This window comes from Phalangium opilio, unplaced genomic scaffold (assembly GCF_054372755.1).
Source record: "Phalangium opilio isolate 3A_F unplaced genomic scaffold, DU_Popi_V2 ptg000045l_1, whole genome shotgun sequence".
Lineage (NCBI taxonomy): Eukaryota > Metazoa > Arthropoda > Arachnida > Opiliones > Phalangiidae > Phalangium > Phalangium opilio.
Window position 1 is genome coordinate 3,160,314 of NW_028324168.1, and position 21,760 is coordinate 3,182,073.

At 35.1% G+C, this 21,760-nt stretch overlaps 2 protein-coding genes across 4 annotated transcripts in view; one reads left to right on the top strand and one right to left on the bottom strand.

Moving 5' to 3' along the window:
• dnt (tyrosine-protein kinase Dnt) overlaps positions 1-21,760 on the bottom strand; it is a 136,325-nt gene that overhangs the window by 78,510 nt on the left and 36,055 nt on the right. For both annotated transcript variants that reach the window (XM_089838336.1, XM_089838337.1), the window contains exon 2: positions 15,618-16,489. In XM_089838336.1, the coding sequence (XP_089694462.1) occupies positions 15,618-15,744 (127 nt within the window). In that variant the 5' untranslated portion in view covers positions 15,745-16,489. The remainder of the gene's footprint in view (positions 1-15,617; positions 16,490-21,760) is intronic.
• Positions 17,241-20,303, top strand: LOC149676727 (uncharacterized). 2 transcript variants are annotated; one of them, XM_089838434.1, is made up of 3 exons: positions 17,241-17,978; positions 19,521-19,591; positions 19,703-20,303. In XM_089838434.1, exons 2-3 carry the CDS (start codon positions 19,541-19,543, stop codon positions 20,192-20,194), a joined length of 543 nt encoding a protein of 180 aa, XP_089694560.1. In that variant the 5' UTR covers positions 17,241-17,978; positions 19,521-19,540; the 3' UTR covers positions 20,195-20,303. The 2 variants fall into 2 exon arrangements, with proteins under 2 accessions (XP_089694560.1, XP_089694559.1); XM_089838433.1 differs by lacking the exon at positions 17,241-17,978 and having other exon boundaries at positions 19,404-19,591.

A 21,760-nucleotide genomic window follows, 5' to 3' on the forward strand; every position in this document is an offset into this window, starting at 1 on the left:
AAAAACAGAGTCACTTTATAAAAATAGAGAAAAATCAATTGGAAGACATTTTCGATTAAAGTATATTAGGCAACTTAAAATAAGAAAGTAAACCACATCGCTAAAAAGAATCGATATTTATCTAGTTGAGAGGAAAAGGAAGAGAGGAGGGGGGGAGTGATTTTAAAATATTCTTTTCACGGAGCACCCAAAGCCCCTTTTGCAAACTAGCATAATTATTCAGTCTGAAAAAGGGTAGGGAGCAAGAAAAGCGTGGGACATTTTCCCAATTTCAGTCAAATACGTCAATATCTTGTACCATTTTATATTTCAGACATCAAAAGGTAAGGAAGGATGTCCCTAGGATCACGCTCCTGGAATACAAAGGAAAAGGGACACGTTTTGTGACGTGGACGAACTTCCAGACAACTATTTTTCATACTAGTGTCACGTATAATAAGACAAAAGTAAAGATTTATTCATAAATATAGAAAATAACAGACACATCATCTTTCTCGCTGGAATATTGTGACCTTGATATACCATACCACCCTTCCCTAGCTCGAAAACACATAATTTTCAGACTAGGAGTATTGATACCATTTCCACCAGTATTTATTTATTTATTTAGTTCAGTACAGGTAAGCCATTAGAGCTTGGTTAGTACAACCGAGAGAGATTAACGATTTAGTTATACAGAGATTAACGATTTAGTTATACATTAGTAAAAAAAGAAAAAAAACAAAAAGAGATAAGTAACAAAGTAAAGTCATACTACTTGGTAAATTGCAATTTGTCCGCTAAGTAACCTTGGTCTCCTGGTGCAAATGGTATTAATCCTCCAAGTCTGAAAACTATACGCACCCAGTTTCTATATAGTTAATAAAATCCTGTCTTAAACGTGAAGAAGAGTTAGGCTATATTGTTCATCAAAAATGCAAACGCTATCTCCATAATCATCTAATTAATGAAAAAATGAAGCCATTATATTATTCCCATAAGCAAACAATTAAGGGGGCCCACCATTCCAACAATATAATATAATATAATATTTTCCATTATCAATTTACAACACTACCAAAGCCTAAAACCCTCCATCTTCCATTAGCATTAATTCAGCCAACAAAGATACCTTGATACGTGCTTTAAACTCGATACGAAATAAAAAATAATGAAATAAAAAAATCATTTTCCTTTACGGTTAGCTAGTTAACAAGCGAAACTAAAATCCGAGTTAATTTAAATATTACACGCATGACGAAACCCTATTTTATCCATCAATCCAAGCCTTATTATACAAAATAACCTACTATTATCTCTTCATCGCAAAAAAGCAACCTTGTCTTAGAAGAAGAAAAAAATATTTAAAGAAAAATGGTATTTTTTCCAGCACGTAACCACCCAAGCACTTAAAGGTAGGGTTTAAGAAACAATACACCAAATGTATTCTAGATGAAAAGTTAACCACGGTTTTATAAGAAACCCATAACTTTGAAGTATAAAATTAAAGAATTGAAATTGATAAGCAATCATCGTCAAGAGAAAATAAAATTCACTAAAAGGGCAAATTTCAAAATGGCTATATACAGAGTGGTTCTGAAAGGGGGAGGTGCTACGGGACTGTCACGTCAATATTTGTAGTCTAAATTACATGGCTTGAGCTGACGACTTTCAATATGGTTGCCAAAACCGAGGTAAGAGATATTAGAGTAAAGGTGAAAATTACTAGTAGCAGACTATAGTTGCGGTTTCACTGCTTTACAAAATATTAAAGTCCCTCCAAAAATCATCAAAATCATTAGGAATCAAGTAAATAAACCTAACAATTCTGTTTTTAAATCACGAAACATCTTTCAACCAAACCAACACTTCGACGAAACTAAAGTTTATCAAAATTACACAACCAACTATTTTTTACTCCCAAATTATGGCCTTTTGGTCTAATCTCCCCCAAAAACCAAGGAGATAGCAACGAGAAAAAAAAAATGAAAAAATATAATCGTACAAGAGCTATCATCAAGCTAATTACTATATCGTGATTTCTCTAGCAAACCTCCTAAAATTTTGGGTGGGCTAAGAGAAAAAGAGAGAGAGAAAATATTTAGCCGGTTCAGTACACGCTAAATATATTTTTCATCGTCATCTGGTTTCAAAATATATTCATTCCCCCCCCCCTCTTCTTTAAGAAAACCAAAATAAGTAATAAGTTACAAACAAATAATTTAAGATATACTATACCGATATAATTAAGCCGGGGGTAGTATATACTATACATTGCAAAATAGCCGTGGGCATACACTGGATTGTATCTATCTGTTAACGAGTCTCTGATTGATGAACAAGAGTATATGTATGTATGTATACGTGCCTTCATCGAGTTTCACGTTAATTTAGTGGTTTATTCCCCCCGTTTAAAACCCCCTGTACATCTTTTTGTATTAGTAATGATTAGGCATAGCTCATTTCTGATTGGTTGATGGAAAATACCGGGGGAGTTTTTAGACAAGCATACGCAATAATTGCTTAAGGCTTTCTTTATAATAATTTTTTTAGGAAAGTTTTTTTGATGGCCTTTCAAAAAGACCCACCAAGTCGAATATTTTTACGTAATTTTTTTTTAATATTGGGTTTTATGATTATAGGGGTGGGTTTGACCCTATCGTAGTTAAGTTTTAATTTAGGAGGCATGTATTTCTACTAGTTCTTTTTTTTCTACAAATATTTGAGGTTTTTTATTTTAAAGACGTATTTTAAATTAAACCTACATGCAGTCTTAAATTTAAATTAAAATGTGATTTTTTTTTCTCAAATTTTCGGGGGAAAAAGAGAGGGCCAAGCAAAAATAAATTAAAATCCAGACGCACACGGACGCTGCTAATCATTTTCCTCAAAATTTTCCTAATTTGCATAACGACTTGACGTTGTTGTTAACGTCTCATACTTAAATTTTGTTAAAATTGGGGCCCCATGTACTATACTGTACTGGTACTTAGCCTCAATTTTCTTAATGAATAAACTTAAAAATATATATTACTAATTTATGCGTAAATACAAACTCAACTCATCTCATCTCAATAAAGATTAAAATTTCCATTTGATAAATTTCTTGAATAATTTTAAAATCTTTCAAATTGAGAAATGAGTAACCACAGACAAAAACCAATAAAAAATTATGACAGGAGAAAGATAAAAAAATATAACTTTGATAAAACTACATCCAGACCAAATAATCAACTAGAAAATCATCAATTTGAAATAAAAAAAAAAAACCACCTCAAACTATTTGAAGAAGTGATTCGAAAACATCTTTGAAATAAAATAAAGAATCATTTCCTTGACTCGTAAGGAAATGACTAATGAGTAGTTTTCTAGCGAATGTGTATAAAATTCAGGGGGCCCTTTCCAATCTAAGATAAGCGCCAGTTCGTCACTGACTTTCTTAGAACATATAAATTAATTACGTATCACAGGGGAAATATTTGATCAAAAAGGTCCATGAGAAGAAAGGCCGAAATATATGGTTAAAAAGCCGGTCCAACTGGTTGAAACAACAAAAATCAAAGACACCCCCCCCATGCCATGCCATGAAAATGAAAGATGCACACAGACCATTAATTTAAAGAAAAGAGAAAAGATTGGTTTGGTTGCTTGGAAAGGAAATAAAAAATAAAAAAAAGAAAACCCAAAAAGAAGTCATCTTATTATCGTGTCATTTCAAAACCAAAGAAGTAATACCTGAATTTATTTTAATACCCTGATGAACATCGATAACTTTATATTCGCATTCCGACACTGTATCATATTCTTCATTATTACAAGGAGTATATTTTATTTAAGGTGTAAATCTTGGTAGCTAATTTTGAATTAATTCCACACGTACAATGTCAATACCAACAAATATACATTGTGTTTCTGATAAACCTGCATGCATAAATTAAGGGGTTGATGTTCTTTGGGAAATCAATTTTGAGTCGAAAATGTTCTATACTTTTATCTCCATTTTGATTGCCATAAGGGACACTGTTTTCGAGTTAAGATTGCATCCAGAGTGTTTTAGGGATGACCCCTAAATTAAATTAGAATTCATTGTCTTAATCAGTTTCTTAATTAATTAAATTTAAGGGGTCATCCTTAAAACACTCTGGATGCAATCTTAACTCGAAAACAGTGTCCCTTAAGGCAATCAAAATGAAGATAGAAGAACCATCTTAACAAAAACCCTATTTCAATAATTTCAACTTCAATATTCATACGAAAAATTAACCAAATTCATCCAGACTTCTCTCTCCCTTCCCTATTTTCGTAATTCTTAATTCAAGGAGAAGATGAGGGGGCCAACTCGATAAATCACTTGGCATTTTGATTCGTTCGCTCGTTCATTCGCGAGCGTCGAGCGAGCGAGCCATGATTGGAAAGGATGTTGTAGTGACGTGGCCGGGCATCTAATAGCGATGCTATATCTGATATCTCTATACTTGTCGAACATAGCGAGAAAGGATAGATATATCCATACGCTATCTATGAACGGAACGGATAAATGGATGACTTACGACAACGTCCGAGAGATATCAAAGTATCGTCTGCCACGAGGCTAAACAACGAGCGAAAGATCTATACGGTGGATATAACACTCGTGGTACGTACTACCATGCATTTTCCACTGGATCAATGAGAGAGATTTGATCGATAAGACGCCAGTCTCAGTCAACTAAACTAACTAAAGGCCTCACTGAACCGTCGTCCGACAACGTCTCTCTCTGCCTCTTTCTGTTCTGGGCGACAATTTATTCTGATATATTAACACGAGTAGACTTGGTTGCAAGAATCTATAACCAATACTCGAACTATAATACATTAGGATAATTTCTAATGACCAGACTTAACTAACCAAAGGCTTTACCAGGCAAGTTGAAAGTAGTTTTGCATGGACGTTACGCTCTTAATTAGTAGGTAATTTAAATAAGAAACTGATTAAGACAATTATTTCAAATTTATCCCTAAAACACTCTTGAAATCATAACTCGAAAACAGTGCCCCTTAGGGCAATCAAAATGGAGATAGAAGTTATATTTTCGACTCAAAATTGATTTTCCAAAGAACATCCCCCTTAGTTTATGCCACAATTATCAGAAACACCCTGTATATCCTACCTACGCCATACTTTAAAATGGCGTCCAGAAAACTCAATTTTGACGCTGGTTATGATAGAACACAGTTATCAATATCCTAAAATCAATTTTCTATATATATACTCCCATCAAAGTTGTAAAATTTCAATGTAACATTGACAGAAAAAAATAAAAGGCATACCCTTTAAATTTAACTTTTTTGATATAAGCATGCTACAATCCGTCCTTGACGTATAAATTGGCAGTCATTAGACCAGAATAATCATCTTTTTTTGGAAGCAACTAGGTGCTTTCCCTTCTCTTTTCTTTTATACCATCATTGTATGTTTTAGCTTCTACCACTTTCCAGGTGGAAGAAGGAGGGGGGAGTCAACATATACTTTCTATAAAATTATAGTTATATATATTTTTTTATATGCCTTTGCGATTTTTAACTCTTATCATTTCGTGAATTCTCTTCTTTTTAAAATAACTTTCTCTCCTTAGCAAGCAAGCCGGTGTACCAAGAAGCGATATCTAGTTTACTAGGGAGAAGGTATAAATTCGCCACATTTCCAGCTTGAGAATTGAAGTACTACACTTCATTAAATTGCAGGGCTTCCATCTTCATTTTTAGTCTGTACCAAGAAGCTATATCTAGTTTACTAGGGAGAAGGTATAAATTCGCCACATTTCCAGCTTGAGAATTGAAGTACTACACTTAATTAAATTGCAGGGCTTCCATCTTCATTTTTAGTCTGTACCAAGAAGCTATATCTAGTTTACTAGGGAGAAGATATAAATTCGCCACATTTCCAGCTTTATCTCCAGTCCAAACGTAGGTCCGGAGTTAATACCCGCCTCTAAATTACAACCAGCATCTTAAAAACTCACGTCAACGCGATGTAAATGACGAAATTACGTATTCTTTCCGAGTGAGGAGAGGCGAAATAGCCCGGCCTCCTTTTACTTCCCCCCCCCCTTGTATTTTGAAAGGGGGGACTGTGACTATGGCGCGCGAATACTTAGGCATCTTATACCTTCTCCCTAATAGACTAGATATCGCTTCTTGCCGGTGTACTTGTTTAATGTAAGGGGTGGGGAATTGGGGATAGGTTTGGTTTAATGGTTTTCGATGCCAAGTTAGACTGGTAGTGTACGGAGGAGACGGGTTCTTATTTAGACAGACAGCGGATTTTCTTTTCTTGTATAGTTTTTTCTTGTATAGTTTGTGTGTGTTTCGGTGGTGGTTACGATCTGTCTCTTTTAAAGGGGTTTTCTTTTATGAACAAATAAACCCGAAACATGTCACCTTGATATTAAAATTACTTTACTCCGCTTTGTGGTAGGTACACTTCTCTCAAAGAATAGTATTATATACTTCCACTAAAATTCACTCAAAATTGCGCTTCATTTAGTCTATACGACAAAGGTGTTTTGGAGGCCACAGGGAGATCAGCGAGATCCCTTCACGAAAATGAATATTAAAACAAAATGAACTACCACAAAAAAAAATTAAACAAATTGGTACCGAGTTAGGAACTACTAAACGACTACGAGCAAAGATACTTAGAATGTGGTAAAACTATTAGGGGGGCGCAAACGAGCTTTTTCTTACATCATTCCACTCAATTTGAAGCCATCTTTTATTTTAATAGAACTTTTGAAGAAAAAAGGGGGGAGCAAGTCAGTGTCCATTATAGGTTGGTTTCAGTGCAGCTTGGTCTTACACTGATAAAGTTTTGTTAAAAAAAAAAGCTTAAAGTTAATATTAAATGAAATTGGTGGTTAGGGAAAGAGACCCATTTATATTTCGTCGTACTGTTACAATTTAAACTTAAAAGCCAAGCTTGGGGTGGCTTTTGGGGGTCATTTAATTCAGAAGGAATGTGAAAATTTCATCAGTTCTTTTACGAAAAAAAGAGAAAGGAAAAGATACCCCAAAGTGTCACCGCAAAACTTAAACCTCAAAAACCATTAAACTCGGGTGGAATGGTTGAAGGTTGGGGTCGCATTAAACTAAGTATCTTAAATGACGGTTTTATTCTATCTTATCATTTGAGCTGTGGGAAGACGAACAGGGTGACCACTCAAAATTGTAAATTCCTTTAAAGGAAATATAGGAATTTTATCCTGGAAATATAGGAAAATATAGGAGGAAATTGGCGTAAAATATAGGAAAATATAGGAGGAAATTACTGAAAAATATAAGATAAATGGGGTGCATTTCTTTTAGAAAAATGATATTTATATATTATAATTTAGGAACCATATTTTTATTGCAAACAGAACATATCACCTCACATATATGAGCGATAAATTATCACATACTGTTACTATCACAACTATTTATTTTTGGTTTTTTAGGAGCTGGTTCAACACCTTTAGGGCTGGTTAAATTTAGGAGCATATGGTGTTTTTTGTTTTCAATTTTGAGTAGCTGCCTATTAAAACGCCGATAGTCTCGTCGTATGCATTAGAATTTTCCAATTATAGGAGAATATAGGAATTATCATAAAATTATAGGAGAAAATAGGAAGGACTTAAAAATATAGGAAAAAATAGGAAATATAGGAAGAGTGGTCACCCTGGACGAAACAAATTAAAATTTAAAAGTCAGTCAGCTCGGCAACCCGCTGTTTACTCTCCGATTAGTTAAAAAAAGTTTAAAAATTATTATTTAACTGCTGGTTCGAGTTAAAAAAAATGAGGAACGAAAAATATGATACTGGCAAAGGCAGGACTGTGGCACTACTACAACTTCTACTACCACTACTACTACAGGCCAGGTCAAACTAAGAGCCCCATCGTAGGTATCCATCATACGATGTGGCTAAAAAACTTGGGCTTTATTGGGTTATAGCCACTGAATAAAAACCAATGACTAAAATGTTCAATTGTACATTTCTGATAAATATTAAAAAAAACCTGGTTTTTTGCGAGCCCTGGAAGTAAAGCTATAAATTAAATTTACTTTATATTTTAGACTATATCGAAGCAGTTGAAAAAAAAAACCCCGCCTTTGCCCAACCTTGGGATCCCTTTCCTACAGTTAAAAGCTTCCTGAACCCCGCTTTGAGCAACTAATGAAGAAAAAATAAATAAAAAACCACCTAGATAAACCTAAAACCAATAAACCATAATTAATATTTCATATAAATTCACAATTTAACAAGCCATACATAATTTAAAACACATAAAAACGCCTGATCAGTCACTCCAAAAGTCACCAACCGCTTGGAGCTATTTACAAAATTCCATAGACGTTGATATAAAAATTACCTATATATAACCATCATAAAAAAAACCACTTAATAAGTATGCTGTCCGAATAGACAGACAGTAAAACCAACGAACCAACCAACTTGAAATCAACCATAAAAAGAAAACGAGAGAGAAAGAGAGAATTTTAAACTCGAGAAATTCAGTTTCTGAATCGGTAAAAAGGTAAAACTTAAAACTAAAAAAAAAGCGTCCCACCCATAGAGACATAACATACGTTGGATGACAACTTAATTAACTAAAATCGTATAGCAGCATCGTCGCCGTCTTCTTTGGCTTGTTTAAATGCTATCTAAGAAGGTCCTGGAGCCTTTTATTTTCATTTGTAGACATTAGAAAAACCTACGTTTAAGTACTTAAGATATGAGTTAGATGGGGGGGGGGTAGAGGGCAAGCGAAAGAAGTTATTGGATAAGTAGGAGGGGGGCTAGGGGATGGGAAGAGATATTAAAATTCAAAAGATGGATCTAGTAGGTAGCCCTTGGGAATTGGTTGAAAGACCAGTCTATGTAAGGCAATCTAAGCGGTCATAACTTGAAGTGAAGTAAAAATAAAGATATTATTAGCAGTTTTGGAACACTTGAAATCATCTTAAGAGTATAAGACAATTTTTAACTTAATTTTGTGAATCGAAAATGTAACTTCTATCTCCATTTTGATTACCCCAAGGGACACTGTTTTCGAGTTATGATTTTAAGGGTGTTTCATGGATGACCCCTTAATTATATTACAAACCATTGCCCTATCCAGGACTTTTAAGAAAAAGTACTTAAAATCCCTGACATTTTTCAAATCTCTGACTTATCCAAGTTTTCCAAGGTTCAGTACTAACCCCTCCTAATTATTTATCTATTACTTTTCCTACTCATAACCCTAATTGATTAAAAAAAAACCAGCCCCAATTATAAATAAATAAATTATAAATCAACCAAATACTGGACCCTGAATTATCCAGGTTCAGCACGAACCCCTCCTAATTTTATATCTATTACTTTTCCTACTCATAACCCTAAATGATTAAAAAAAATCAACCAGCCCCAATTATATTATAGCTCATCACCTCTTTATAATCAACCAAGTACTCCGGCTTCCTTCATTGAATATCAACTTCAAATTACATCCCTCCGATACTACTACCTTACGTTACTAAAATTCCTTCTAGATATTTTTATAATAATTTTTATTTCTTTTAATCTTTCATCCAGAAGAAAGTGGAGGAATCGGAGAGAGAGAAGAGAAGAGAAGAGAGAGGGGGGGGGTATCCTGAGTATCATTAAATCCCCCCCCCCTTATATATATATTTTGTTTAAGTCTTCGTGAAACGTTCCCGCCCCTCCGATCAACGGAACGGCTAAGTAAAAAAAAATAAGAAAAGAAAAAAAGAGTCTTAACTCAAAATCGTCGAGTCCGTTTTTGGCAATTAGTAGAGGCCGACCCCTTACCCCCTATCTATATACCAACACCGCGTCGGTTGACTTAAGAGCAATTACTTACTATAACCAACCATAAGTTTATAAGATATGTTCCATAAGTATAACACTACATGTACTTTGTAATCATGAGCTACCTAGTTCGAGAACGACAAGCGAGAATTGAGTACTATATTTCATTAACTTGCAGGGCTTCCATCTTTCTATTTATTCTGTACCAAGAAGCTATAGCTAGTTTACTAGGGAGAAGGTATAAATAATTCGCCACATTTCCAGCTTTATCTTCAGTCCAAACGTAGAAGTGTCCGGAGTTAATCCCCGCCTCTAAATTACAACCAGCATCTCATTGGTTCTTGAAAACTCACGTCAGCGCGACGCGATTGACGAAAATTACGCATTTTCCCACTCTGAGGAGAGGCGAAATAGCCCGGCAGTCTCCTTTTACGTCCCCCCTTTGTATTTTGAAAGGGGGACTGGGACTATGGCGCGCGAATACTTAGGCATCTTATAACTTCTCCCTAGTAAACTAGAGATCGCTTCTTGTCTGTACTAAGCCTTTGATACGCAGCGCCTCACCAGGCGTACATCGCTTTAACTTAAATCTATGACCAACATCACTTCATAACAAGCTCCAGTTTGTAACCAGTGATTAACAAACTTATGGTGAACTTATGAACTTATCCACAGTCCCTGACTTTAAAAGCTATCACGCTTAACTCAAGATCCGGGATGTTCAAAGGGATGGAGAAAATGCACGAAACAAGAAGACGTGGGATTCTGGTTGGCAAAGTTTAAGGGATGGGAAAATAATCATCATCAGAGTGTGTTTAACTTTTCTCTTTCTCTCATTTAGAGGGTCAAGAAAAAAATTGCAAGTTCAAGAATGATTGAAACCAGATACATTTAAAAAGCAAGTATAAGTAGAGAGAGAGGGTTCTTTATGGGTTAGGAGGATTACGTGGTTAAAATCAAGTAAAAAAGGCATTCCTCGTGACTTCACTCACTAAGGGATAATTAATAAAATACAAGGTGTTTTTGAAAAGTTCATCAATAATGAAGGGACGTGTTTATTGGAACATTTTGAGTCGAAAATGTTCTATGACTTTTTTCCGTCCGAGCTTACTTCCCATGTTTTCATTGACATGGATGGGTAACTCAATAGGGTAATGGCAGCCCTCTGGCTTCGACTGTATTAAGCTCTATGGGGAAATAACATGGGGTGCCATTAGTCTATTGAATACACGTTGTTAAGACATAATGATAAGCAATAAATATAATTAAATCACTAGTAAAAATAAATAAATAATCCTTTGAACCTCAACTCCACACCACTAATAAAAAATCATTGCGATGGAGTGGTCACCAGAACACACTCCTAACTTTTGTTTTACAACCTAACGAAAATGAAGAACTAAATAAAACAAGAAAAAAAGAATTTCCAATCCTATAATCGAATTTCCGCTAAACTCAACATAGCCTCTCTCTCTCTCGCGTGCTCTCTCTCTCTCTCTCTTTGAGAGATAAGAAATCTACACCCAAGCAGTTCAGTTCTGGGAGTGGAATAAAAATTTAGACGCGAACAATAAGAGACGGAGAACAGAACCAAGAGAGGCCCCAGCTGCGACCATGGGCCAACTTCTCCCGCCAAATCTCCAGAGACTGCTACCAGAAAAAAAGGACCAAAATCTGGCCATGCACTCTGGATAAAAAGGAGAATAAGGGAAAAAAAAGAGGAATTTCTAGGGGCACGTGCCGCGTGGTATCAAGGAGAGAGAAAAAAAGTAGATTCCGCTTGGGTTGCTCTGGTCTTGCTCTAGTGTTGCTCTGGAGTAAAGAGAGAGGTGGAGGGATAAAAGTACTTGGCTTAACAGAATTAAGAAGAACCCGCCCCCGCATCCCACCTAACTCCAGCCAGTCTCTTACTTACACTTGGAGGTCCAGAAACTTCTGGTATTGATTAAAGTCTAGAGGATATAGCTCCTTATATATAGAACAGTAAATTAAGTTTGGGGTTTACTAGTAGGGAACTACTGCGGATCTTAAACAATACCTTATGGGGATGGGGGTCCCGGATAAGTCCAGTTCAATTCAATTCAGTTCAAAAAAGAATTATAAGTTGAATTTAAAATTAACAAGGAATGTTTAACTAGGTAAACAGTAATAAGATTTATATAAATTCCATTCTTAATTGTTTTAAAATAATTAACCAACGATTTAAATAAATTTTAAATAATCCATTATATTTTTAAAGATAAAATTATATAAAAAAAACCTAACTCTACCAACTCTCCTTATTAATAGTGTCCTTAAAGTTAATTAACCTAATTTTTATCCCAGACCAAAATATATTTTTCTCCCATATCTTCCAGAACATTTTTTACGCCACAATCAAGGCTTTAAAAAGAAAAATTTTTGGGTATTTATTTTTACTGATATACTATACCTAAGAAACATTTTTTAAAAAAAGCCCTAAATATTTAGAAGAAAGAATAAGAAAAAGAAGAATAAAAAAAATAGCCTATCCCTTTTTGTTTGAGTAAGATTGATGCTTCTTGATCTTGATTACTTTATCTCTAAGATTTGCATATCACCGAAGAGAAGAAATTTTCTCTCCCCAAGCACCTACTTACTATCTTGGGCCCTGGTTCCTTCTCTCCGAAATTTTTAAAATTATATGGGGGGTTTGTTTCTGTTTGGTTTAGTCATAATTCTTCATTTTCATGCATTATTTTTGTTGCCATATTTTCCAAGAAAAAAAATAAAGGATTTGTACGATGGTGATAAGTTAAAAAAGACGAGCTTTTTTTATTCCTTAAAGGGAGGGTGAAGTAGAAAATCAAATGATTTTTTATCGATTCTTCTACTAATTACAAGACCAGTCTGCATAGTGAAACATTCAGGGAAATACGGTTTCCGAATGATTTTAAAATTAAAATTAGGTTCAGATTTTAAGGATAATTTTAAAGAAGGACCTCCGACCAATCGCGTAACGCCCTGCCTTTTTATTAACAAAATTCTCGTGTCGAATGAAATTTATCACGAGATTTGATAAAATTTGCGCGCGACGTGACAATCGCGTTGATTTTCTACTTCACCCTCCCTTTAACATAACAATCTTAAAAAGAAATATATTTAAAAGATTTGAAATTATGACCTTAGAATGTTAAAAAATGTGAAAATCATAAATTAAAGATGTTTAATAATAATGAGATCCATAATTTATTTTTCAATAATTTTCAAAAAATCAGTAGGCTATTAATTAAAAATCCGCCTTATTGTAATCTTGCTTTTCAACGGCGGCAATTAAAATAATCTTTTCTTCGTTAATTACGCAATTTCCTTCTAAGTATTTAAAAAAAGGGGGCGTATAATTAAGTATCAATTAAATATTTAGGTCAAAGAACAGAGAGAGGAGAGAAAGACAGGCATTTTGTCTTTTGTTGAATCTTTAGTTTTAAACTAGAGCTTCCTTTAATAAGTCAAATACCGTTATTGACTATATAAACCGGTCCTAATTAAAAATTAATTAACTAAGATAGAAAAAAGGAATTCAAATTGAGACCTTATGGAGAGAGAGAGAGAAAGAGTCATTAAGAACAGTCATAAAGTTCAAAGGCAACTTAAAAAAAAAACTAAGTCGTATATTTGACATTAACGAGAGGAGATCAAAATATTGTCATTTTTAAAAATAAGGTAGTTCATTGCAAATACAATATAAGTAATCCAGGAAGAAAAATTTTAACAATTTTAAACAACTCACGACTTAAGAAGAAAATAAAGAAAAAAATTTGAGGGAGAGAACGATATACTTCACCATTATTTAGGTCAAATTAGATGCAATTATAGTATATTGGCAGCCCATATTACCTTCCCATAGCCTAATACACATTCAAATACAGTGCCTGCTATAATCCCCTTATATTTATACCGAAGATATTATAAACACAATCAAATTATTAAAAATAAAAATAACGAACCAAAAATCCCCAATTAAAAAAATGAATAAATAAATAAATAAAATATTCCAAAATTTGACTTTCAAATCCGCTCATTATTTTCAAGAATTCATTATTTGTGAATATGAAACATAACCAATACTAAGAATAAGAAATAATCCGCTTATCCCAAAATCTTTATTATAAATTTATATTTTAAAAGTCAATATTCATGGTAAAACATAATAAACGCCCCATACACTATCACGTGAGTGACAAAGTTCCCTTTCCCATTATTTCATCTCTATTAAAGATTATTTCACTAAATTAACTTCCACCGTTCATAAGCAAAAGAAAAGGTAACCTGGCAGCACCGCTTATTCTCTAAATCTTTATAAACTTATATTTAAAAGTCAATATTCATGGTAAAACCTAATAAACGCCCCATACACTAGGCCTATCACGTGACAAAGTTCCCTTTTCCATTATTTCATCTCTTTTAAAGATTATTTCACTAGATTAACTTCCACCGTGTATGGAGCAAAAGAAAAGGTATCGTTAGAAAACCTTCCCATCCCCCAAAATCAATTTGTAGACTCTGGAAGGACCCGGGTCATTTTAAGAGTAAGTAGAGAAGAGAAGAGACCCCACAAAACGTTACGAAGGTAATAAGGCTCCTAAATAGACTGAAATTAAATCCAAACGTGACTCTACACCGCAATGAATTCATATCCTCTAAATTGCTTTTCAACAAGGATGGGGGGAGAGGGGGGGTTGGAACTGAGAATGATTTCCCTTATGAACAGTTTCAGTAAAAATGAGCCCAAATTATACCCAGCAATTTTTTGGCGATTTTTAAAACCAAATCCAGAGGACCAGATTTGATTTGAAACTCGGAATATACAGGGTGTTCATAGGACCGAAGTATAGTGGCAAATAAATGTTTGAGACTAAAATGTAACTTACATCACCCCTAAACAAATTATGATTGAAGGAGTATTTTACGGATGACCCCTTAAATTTAATACTGATTTGAAGACAATGATTTATAATTTAATTAAGGGGTCATCCCTAAAACACTTTTTAAAATCATAACTTATTAGGGTGTATTTTTAGAGCAAAATGTGATAGAAGTTACATTTTCAACTCAAAATTGATTTTTTGTCCAAAATAATTGCCCTCCCTTTTTGGAAAACCCTGTAGTAAAAGGGATTTACTAAGTAAATAAAAAAGCCTTCATCTCAGAATGATCAGCTAGTGGTCAAATTCGCAAAGAGAGCTTGGGGGGGAGAGGGGGGTTCCGTCCTCGCGGTCTTAGGGGGGGGGCTAAGTGATAAGGAGGAGGACCCCCCCAAAAGTGGGGTTCCATTTTAAATGAACTGGGAGTGGGGATGGGGATTGGAAAATGGTTGGAATATTGGGAAGCCCCCTAAAATAGATGCAACAGCGAGGGTCTTTAATGTTTGACAGGTGGCTGGTAGGTTTGTAAAGGTTTCGTCTATAATCTACTACAAATGAGTTTCTACAGAAAAGTCTGCTATACTTGCAATTACTTCTTATCTCCTGTCAAAACAATAACTTTCTTGGATATTTTATGGTCTTGCAATTGCAACATTGTAGATATTATCAAATCATTTTATATAATACACATTAAACAAGTACCATTACTTGTCAGTAGCAAATATAACCGCCACCAAACCAACAACAAAGCCCCCCCCACACATCTTTACTCTTTTTACAGCAATCCGTCAAGTTTGACAGATTCTAGGCAAAAAGCCTTCTTGTAAAAATGGCTTAACCCTAACAGTACCGTAGCAACTTAAAAACACAACATAATAAAATATTCAAGCAATAGAAGAAAAAAAAAATAATGATAGGCTTACCTAATAGTCGATGCACCTCACTGGGCTTCAAAAATAAATTGAAGCTGGCTGGTACCGCTGAAACAACCGCTGCTGATAGTAGAGCGAAGACGGCCAAAGCAGACGCCGGGTAATACGATGAGCACATGCTGAGAACCCACGGATTTTCCTCTCTCGTTTGATGGAAGTTACCGATAGCGTCGTCGTTTAAAAATTGTTCACGACTCGGCTAAGCCTCGGCCATTATTCGAAAATCTTTCGTTCGTTTCTTCTCGGCTCCCCACGTCCCAAGTTCTTCCTTAATTTACGCGGGAACGAGTTGAATTTACAGCTAGTTGATTATGCTTAACGAAACACTCTGTCATTAGACCTAACCCGCGGTTACAGTTTGATTTTCCCCGCGCGTTTGTCGCGCGCCCCAGAGCCCGAGACTTGACGGCGACCGTAAGTTTCAGTTCGCGCTAAGCCTTGGCGAGGCCTCCCGTCCAAATCTTGAATCGGTCAAAAATAACGAACTTTCTTAAGGTTATTTGACCATATTTGCGTTGATTTACTCGAAGGGTGATGAGATGAGACGAACCACGTACTAATTTGACTGTTTTTAAGCTTAATTAAAGGCGGAAAGCGGGAAAATACACAAAGAAAACTCCCGTTTCGCGACCAAAACGAAGCACCGTTCTCGCGCGTGAACCTCTTCCATCCGCGATACGATTGCCACTGTCAGCCGGAGTCGAGAAGCTTCCTCCTCATTGGTCTCTTCCCTCTCTCTGGCTCGTTTTTGGCGCTTTTAGCCGCTAGAGGCGCCATTAACTCGAGCCACTTTTTCTTGTAAACAAAATCTCAAGGGGGGAGGGGAGAGCAAGAACGTTTCTTTTCGTTATGATTGCGGATTTCTGTTTTGGAAAGAACAAAAATAATGTAGTTAGAAATTTGCATAATGTATTTCTATATTTATACAACGGAATATATTGCTTTGGTCAATATTACAGCGAAATATATTACATTCGGAAACTACTTTGAATAAATAATTCATGTTTTGAGATCATTTCCAGCTTAGCAATTATAATAAATAACAATAATCTAACATCCTATCAAAATAGGGTATATTAAACATTCAAATTAATTTAACATATTATAAAATCCTGCAATTTCGCAATGCATTAGTTCCAATTTTAAGCTTGGCCAAATATTTTGTCCCCAAATTTTGCCTTAAAAAGAGCTATTTTTATAAAGCGTGAGCTCAACTTCAACGAAGCGTACAAAGCCATTTTGCCCATTTTATTAATATAATAATGGCCGAAGCCATGGAAACTTACAAAAGGGGACCCAAAAAAAAGGTCCCATTGCATTGCTTCTTCTTCTAGGCCTACCTATTCTGTAAAAGGGCCGAAATTCCATTGACAAAGGCGCGAGTTGCAGAGTTCTTTCCTAAAGAGATGTAGAGAAAGGTATTGGAGGAGGACGAGTGGGGGTCAAATCTTTTGTCCAGCAGCGACCGAAATACCGAAATAAAATGAAAGGGACCCTTTCCCGAAGCCCTCCGAGCGTTCCACGTGTCCCGAGTCCAGCTTTTGGTCAAAGCCAAAGCCATAACGTAGCGAGAGAAAACTCGGGTTTATAAAAGCGGAACGCATTGTCCGGTAAATAAAACAGGAAAAGGCGGGAAAGGAATTGGGACGGAGGGGCCCCCAGGACAAAGAAAAAGAGGTGACCAGTTCTTATTCCGGTGTTACGGAAGGACATAACGTGAAGTATTCGCTACGGACCGTTTGCCGTACTAAAGGGTTCGTGTCAAATAAAATGTTCAGTATATCCAAAGGGGGTTTTTCTTAGGTAAATTATTGCAACACTAAGAAAACTATGAAATTAATTTGACTATTTATTGACTTCTCAACTTGATAAACAATCAGTTCATAAATTGGGCCAAAACTTCAAGACTCCTTTGGTGTGAAATTGGTGATCAACAAACCATGAATGAACCACTGAACTACCAAACCCCCCCCCCTAAAAGAAAGCCAAGGTCACCTTTAAGACGCGAAACTAGCGTCCTCTGGACTTCAAATCTAAAATTAAAACTATAAACAAGTTTCCAAAAATTGTTTTCAATGCAGGAAGCTCACTCAAACTGCGGGGATTTAGTATGGCTTAATGTTTTACCCTAGAAAATTTTACCCACTTGAAAAGCAAGGTACAAAAACACAAAATTAGACTAAAGATTAACATTCTTATCAAATAATCCGACTCGAAATTCGAGTGGTCTGCAAACAAATTGACGTAAATGACGTGTTCAGCTTAAAAAACAGACTGATCCCAATCACAACACCAAAGAGCGGTGATTGAAACTTATCTTGAGAAGTTAAGATAACGTATCAGGTTACTTAGGTAGGTAGCCCTGGGAACCAATTTTCAAGAAGCCTAAGTACTGTGATAAGCACATTGCCAGCACATTCCAATAATTACTTGTAGAGAAACCAACAAACAGGGGAAGGAGGCTAGCCGACTCGCGCTGCCTCTAGCGGTGCTTCTTGGAACCATCAAGAAGTGATATCTAATTTACTAGGGAGAAGGTATATTCATTCATCCACATTTTAGCTTTATCTCCAGTCTAAGCGTAGGTCCTGAGTTAATACCCGCCTCTAAATTACAACCAGCATCTCATTCATGGTTCTTGAAAACTCACGTTAGCGCGTCGACACGAATGACGAAAATTACAGTCATATTTTCCGACTGAGGAGAGGTGAAATAGCCCGGCCTACTTTTACGTCCCCCCTTGTATTTTGAAAGGGGGACTTGGCCAAGGCGCGCGAATACTTAGACACCTTACACCTTCTCCCTAATAAACTATAGATATCACTTCTTAGCACCATGTAAATGACCCAAGAAGGTGTAGTTTGCTTCTCATCTAGAATTATTGAAATCGTCTATTCTAAAAGAAATACGTATTGATAATGCGAACAAAACTAAACTACGAGTCTGCGACTAAGATTGGGTGCCGCGCTGTAAGATTGTCTCATAATAAAAAAAAGAAAGTGTCGCGAAACGCCATGTCTGTGAGACATTCGCTTTGACAGGTAGTTGACAGAACCCTAAAACGTTACACTAAACTCACTTAGGCTTTCACGCGTCTTTACTTTAAGGCAACCCCGTGCCGTGAAATAACATATATATGACCGCCGGGGGAAAAAAAGGGTACATTTCTATATTCAGAATTGACTTTATGATAAACGGGTAAACATAAGTTAAAAATAGCGTTTTGCCTACCTTTACAGGTGGTATAAACTTAAATCGAAAAATAATATACGATAAGGGATGCGTAGTATTGTTTAGACTCTATCTTATATTATAGTATAGGCGGGAATAAATAAAAAATGGCGGGAAAGAGGGGGGCGGGATATTCACGAGGCAACAATAGAAAAAAAATGGCGGGAAAATAAAATAAAATAGAAAAAGAAATCATAAACCGCTCGACTGAACGTCATTTTAAATTCTCTTCACGCTTATATTGAATTTCTTTTCCAACATTTCAGCGAGATTCAAGAGAGAGAAAATGTCACTTTAAAAATGCCATACTGTCTTGAAAATATTTCAATTTCAATATATAATAATATATATAAGAAATATCTAATCATATCGACTTATATTTGGTCTAAAAATTTCTAGAATGGTTTATGCCAATTACATTAATAAAAAAAGTTTAAACGTTATAGTTAATAGTTAATTCTAACCTATTATTATTATTATCAACTATTATTTACTGTATTTTACGCTCATTATTTTTAATATTGGGTGTTTGTAGTTTTTTCAAGGGTATTTGAGTTGTTAAGAGTGAGTAAGTAAGTGACCACGGTCTATTGAACTTCATCCAATTAGTGACAATTTTATTTTAAGTCCTTTAGTTTAATTAAAGAGTTTCTCTATAAATAGGGGTAGTCTAGGAAACTTTCATGATTTTGCGTTTCAACTTTCGTAGACACGAGTCTATCAAGATGTTCAAGGTATGTACTAGTTTTAACAAGCGAAATTTTTGATTTTGTAGCCATGTTTTGTAACATTTAACTCTGGATTAAAAGTTATTACTTAAATTAAATGCGATCCTACCCTTGTAGCTCGAGACGATTTTCATATCGTTACTCCTGGTAACAACCTGTTGGGCCCAACAAAGACAGGACTACCACCGTGAAGGAGGCGGCGGTAGAAACAGGGGTCAAGGGGTTAAACGTTTGGATCGAACTTACAAGTACAACATGGCTTACGATAACCTGGACACGCGAGGATTTGGTATAATGGACCAATTTCGAGGAGGTTTCCCCGGTTACGCCCCTGGTCCACTTGGATACGGATACGGTGGATACCCGTTACCTTTCCATGGGCCATTAGGAGGCTTTGGGGGTCCGGGATATGGACCCCAAAGTGGGATTATCAACGGTTACAGGAATGGATACTATAGGCTATACGAAGACGAACAGGGTTTCGATCAGGGACCTGATTCGCCTGGTCATAATGGACACGGTAAAAGATCCAAGAAACGCGGTGGTCAAGGAAAACAGTCCAGAACCTCGAGATTTAACCGAATTGATGATAATGATTACGATGATTAAATTCATTAAAAATGTTATTAAATATTGTAGTAAGTTACCTGATTTTTGTTTTTTTAATAATTTGTTAAAAATAAAAACTCTGATTTTCTCATAATAAAATTTGTTTTAAAAATTCTCATCCTTTTTAAATTAATTAAGATTAAGAGCTTTCATAAATTAATTATTAAATTTGGATAACAAAATAGTAAAATATCCTTTATATATTTTCAGAAGAATAAATGATTAGTTAATTAAGAAATTTAATATCTTTCATAAATTAGTAATTAAATTTGGTTTAAAAATGATAAAAATATCCTTTTCTCATCCTTTAGTAGTTAATTAATAGCTTCCATAAATTAATTATTAAATTTTGATAACAAAATATCCGTATTTTCAGAAGTATAAATGCTTAGATAATTAAGAAATTTAATATCTTTCATAAATTAATAATTAAACTTAGATAAAAAATACCTAAATTAAAAACCCTTTCGCATAGATTGAATTCCAACACGATAAAAAGGGAAACCGAACAAAGCAATTTTAATTTATATATATACGTGATTAAGAATTGAAACCTCGCCCAAATTGCGCTAACAACAAGTGATCCGTAAATGCGCTTATTAATAATTAGAAAGCGTTAATTGCGGAACCCGCGACCCTCGGAAAAATGTCACGCCTGACCAAAGACGTAATAATTTTAAAAACAGTCAAGCATCCCCTCGAGAATGAGTGAGTGAGTGAAAGAGTTCAAATTATGAACTAATTAACTTCATTATCATGCCTTTAAAAACCAAAATATTTTAAGTTTCGTAATTTTTTTCCCAAACGTGAACCGTATCAATAATAAAATACCAAACTAAGCCTAACGAATTGAATCTAATAGAATGAGACTTAATTTGATTTTAAATAGGGGCCAAATTTGACACCCATTTATCACCGTTTCCTGCCTTTACCCTTCACTGGTTCGAATTGAATAAACCTCGTATTAAATTAAACTGGCTTTTACGATAGATAAACTATAACAACACGTAACCTTGACCAAGGGTTTTGTTTTTCACGTATATTGCTTTATTTATACGCGTGGTGAAATGCATTTGTCAAATGAAGTAGAAAATTGAAATACGCTCCAATTTTTTTCCATATTTTAACCCTTTAATAACCGTACTACAATTTCTTGGGTGGTGCGCTGTGGTTGTAGAAATACTAGCCAAAAACAATTGTCGATATTAGGGTATAAATACGCCCGTTAGTTCGATATCCGGAATCAGAATCGAATCAACAATCCTTCCGAACACATATCACAAAAACTTCCAAAACACCAAATCAAAATGAACTCCTTGGTAAGTTTTTCTTAAATTTTCTTTAAATTTTAAGATAATTTTCGTAGTATGTTAATGTAAAGTTAATGCTAAACTTTAATCCCAATTAACTGCTGATACTACATTATTTTCCCCGTATAGATCGCTGTTATCTTTACCGCCCTTGTGGCAACCGCCTTCGCCGGTATTGTTGGTCCAATCGGATATGGTGGTATCGGACCAATTGGAATTGGCGGAGGTATTGGCGGTATTGGAGGAGGTTATGGCG